Source organism: Arachis ipaensis, chromosome B08, assembly GCF_000816755.2.
Source record: "Arachis ipaensis cultivar K30076 chromosome B08, Araip1.1, whole genome shotgun sequence".
NCBI lineage: Eukaryota > Viridiplantae > Streptophyta > Magnoliopsida > Fabales > Fabaceae > Arachis > Arachis ipaensis.
In genome coordinates, this window is record NC_029792.2 from 119,314,552 (window position 1) to 119,317,428 (window position 2,877).

General features: G+C 39.3%; 1 protein-coding gene across 1 annotated transcript; it reads left to right on the forward strand.

Annotated features, from left to right (window-relative positions):
* LOC110266067 lies at positions 304-2,477 on the forward strand. The gene is made up of 2 exons (XM_021109857.1): positions 304-363; positions 1,937-2,477. The coding sequence occupies exon 2, from the start codon at positions 1,944-1,946 to the stop codon at positions 2,310-2,312; it is 369 nt and encodes a 122-aa protein (XP_020965516.1). The 5' UTR covers positions 304-363; positions 1,937-1,943; the 3' UTR covers positions 2,313-2,477.

The window sequence follows — 2,877 nt, forward strand, 5'->3', positions numbered from 1 at the left end:
CAATTTCATAGGTAACTTGCTATTTCACTTCAGCCTTTCATTTTCCCCAATTTTCGAGTTTGTTGAATTTCTTTGATTTTTGATGTTTTAGGATCCAATTAGCTTGAGAGAAACGTTCACTCTTGCTTATGTGAAGCTTGGGTAAGGTGAGGATACGATAATTCTATTTTATTTTCATTGAATTTGAGCTTTGAGTATTAAATTGGATGTATATGTGTTATGAATGTGTATTAGGTTGTGAATAAATAATTGGAGCTTGAAATTGTGAATACTGAAACTTGGAGGAAGCGGATTAGTTGAGGTTTTGAGGGCTATGTTCTTTTAGGAAAATTGTCTTGGAATAATACTTGGGAATCGGCTAAGGTATGGTTTAGGTTTCTTGCATTTAATATATAATGTTCTGTGAAAATTTAGGCTAGATGACCATAGGATAAGTTGGAATGCAGGTGTATATTTAATATTTAGTAATTTGTCGATGAATATAATTGGTTGAAGTTTATTGGATAATTAGTTATTAATTTTGGATGTTGAATGTTATTGTTGATGAACATGGTTGGTCTAGTGCTTGTTGATTAATTAATGATTCGATGAATTATTGATTTGAGGTATTTTGTGTTAAAAGCCTAGGATTTGTGAACTATGACTCTTAGTTGAATTTTGGTTGTTGGATTTGAATATTGTATGAGTTTAATTGTTGATCTGAGGTAGATTTTTTGTGGAGATTGTTATGATAATGAGGAAGGAAATGTTGAACCAGACTTGTCGGGTTGGCTGGATAACCGACAGATGAGCCTCATCAGCCATAGGACAGGCATTCATCATATGCATATTACTTGAATTACTTGCTTGTGCTCTAATTGGGTGTGCTTATCTGTATTTGCCATGCTAAATGTGTATTTGTTACCTGCAGTAGTTATAACCTTCTTGTGTTTGCCTTTATCTGTCTATCTGTCTGTGAAATGCATGATGGAGTTGGAGGTATGGAGGAATGGCAAAAATGGGATTTAGATTTAAGGTTAAGTTAAGTTAGGTCTAAATATCCTTAGTAAACCACCTTTTATGGCTTCTGTTTAATACTTTAAGCTCTATAATCTGAGTGTCGGCGTTCTAGGATTGCCTCTGGCATTCCCAGGACCTTATATATTATGTGTGTGGCACGTTTACCATACTGAGAACCTCCGGTTCTCATTCCATACTATGTTGTTATTTTTCAGATGCAGGTCGAGAGGTATCTCGTTAGGCGTCTGGACTCTTGAAGCGGAGTGGTTACTGGGATATTTTGTTATGCTATAATGTATATATATGTACTTAGCTTTCTCTCCGCATGACTTATTCTTTTTTATCCTCTTAGAGGTTTATGGAGAGGCAGGATTGTGTATATGTACTTTTGGGTTTTGGATATGTATGTATATATGTGTAAATATTCTCCGGCCAGTCTTGACTTCGCAGGCTGAGTCAGGAGCTTGTTATTTTGTATCTTTGGCACTCTATTCCTACTTCTGTTATCTTATGTTTGATAGTTATGGTTTTCTTAGCACGCAAGTTAACTCGTTCCTTGAGCGTTGCGCTTTTATTTCGCGATTTTTATTTCCCCTATTCTTCAAGGCACCTAGCATATTATAATTCTTCTGCTATTATATGTACTCATTCTATTTTAGAGGTCGTAATACCACACCACCTCTGTTTTACGGCTTAAGCGTAAAGCTTAGTGTGATAGGGTGTTACATTATGGTATCAGAGCAGTTCGTTCCTATAGAGCCTGAAAGACGGACTAATTGTACTTCTGTGCATTCTCTGTATATGTGTTTATGTGCTATTAGGATATCTGACTGATATATATGGCATAAACGTTTGTGAGCATGCATTTGGAACTTAAAGCATTAGACCTGCGATATTGAGACTGATCAACTTAATATCACTTGTTTGGTGTGTATAGGGACCAGATGTCAACTCGCGGACGCGGTCGCGGGCGAGGTAGAGGTAGGACAGGCACCGTTACTCCTGCACCCATAGGGACTGATCCAGTAGATTTTATGGCTGCCCTGGGAAATATGGCTGCAGCTATGCAGGCAACAGCCGAGGCACTGGGTAATCAGATAAATCAGGGTAATCATGGAAATAATAATGATGAGGATGGTCCTATGACACTTGCCACATTTCTGAAAGTTCGCCCTCCGACTTTTAGGGGAACCTCAAATCCCACTGATGCAGATAATTGGATTCAGGCTATGGAAAGGGCGTTACAGGCACAACAGGTTCCTGAAGAGCAATGGGTTGAATTTGGAACTTATCAGTTGCAAGGTGAAGCTTAGTATTGGTGGCAGGGAACACGACGTATCCTGCAGCCTGATGGTGCTGCGATTCCTTGGGAGGTTTTTCGGACAGAGTTCTATAAGAAATATTTTCCTAATTCAGCTAGAAATGCCAAGGAACTTGAATTAATGCAGTTAAAACAGGGACAGATGACTGTTGCTGAGTATACTAGTAAGTTTGAGGAGTTATGTTGCTTTTCTCGTATCTGTCAAGGTGCTCCTGAAGATTTTGCTGAATGGAAATGTATTAAGTATGAAGGAGGTCTTCGGAGTGATATTCTGAGCTTTGTTGCCCCGATGGAGATCAGGGTGTTTTTTGAATTGGTGAATAAGAGTAGGGTGGCTGAGGACTGTGTGAGGAAGGCGGCAGCAGAGAAAGGGAGTTTGAGGGTGCCTTTTCAGAGGCCTTCAGGGAGGAACTTTGCTCCGAGAGGTAGAAATTTCAAGCGTGGAGGCTTTGTTCCGCAGCAGACTCAGGGTCAAGGTAATTACAGAAGGCCGAATACCAATGCTAGTCAAGGAAAAAGGTTTGGGAAGCAGCCACAGCAAGATCTGAATTGTCAGA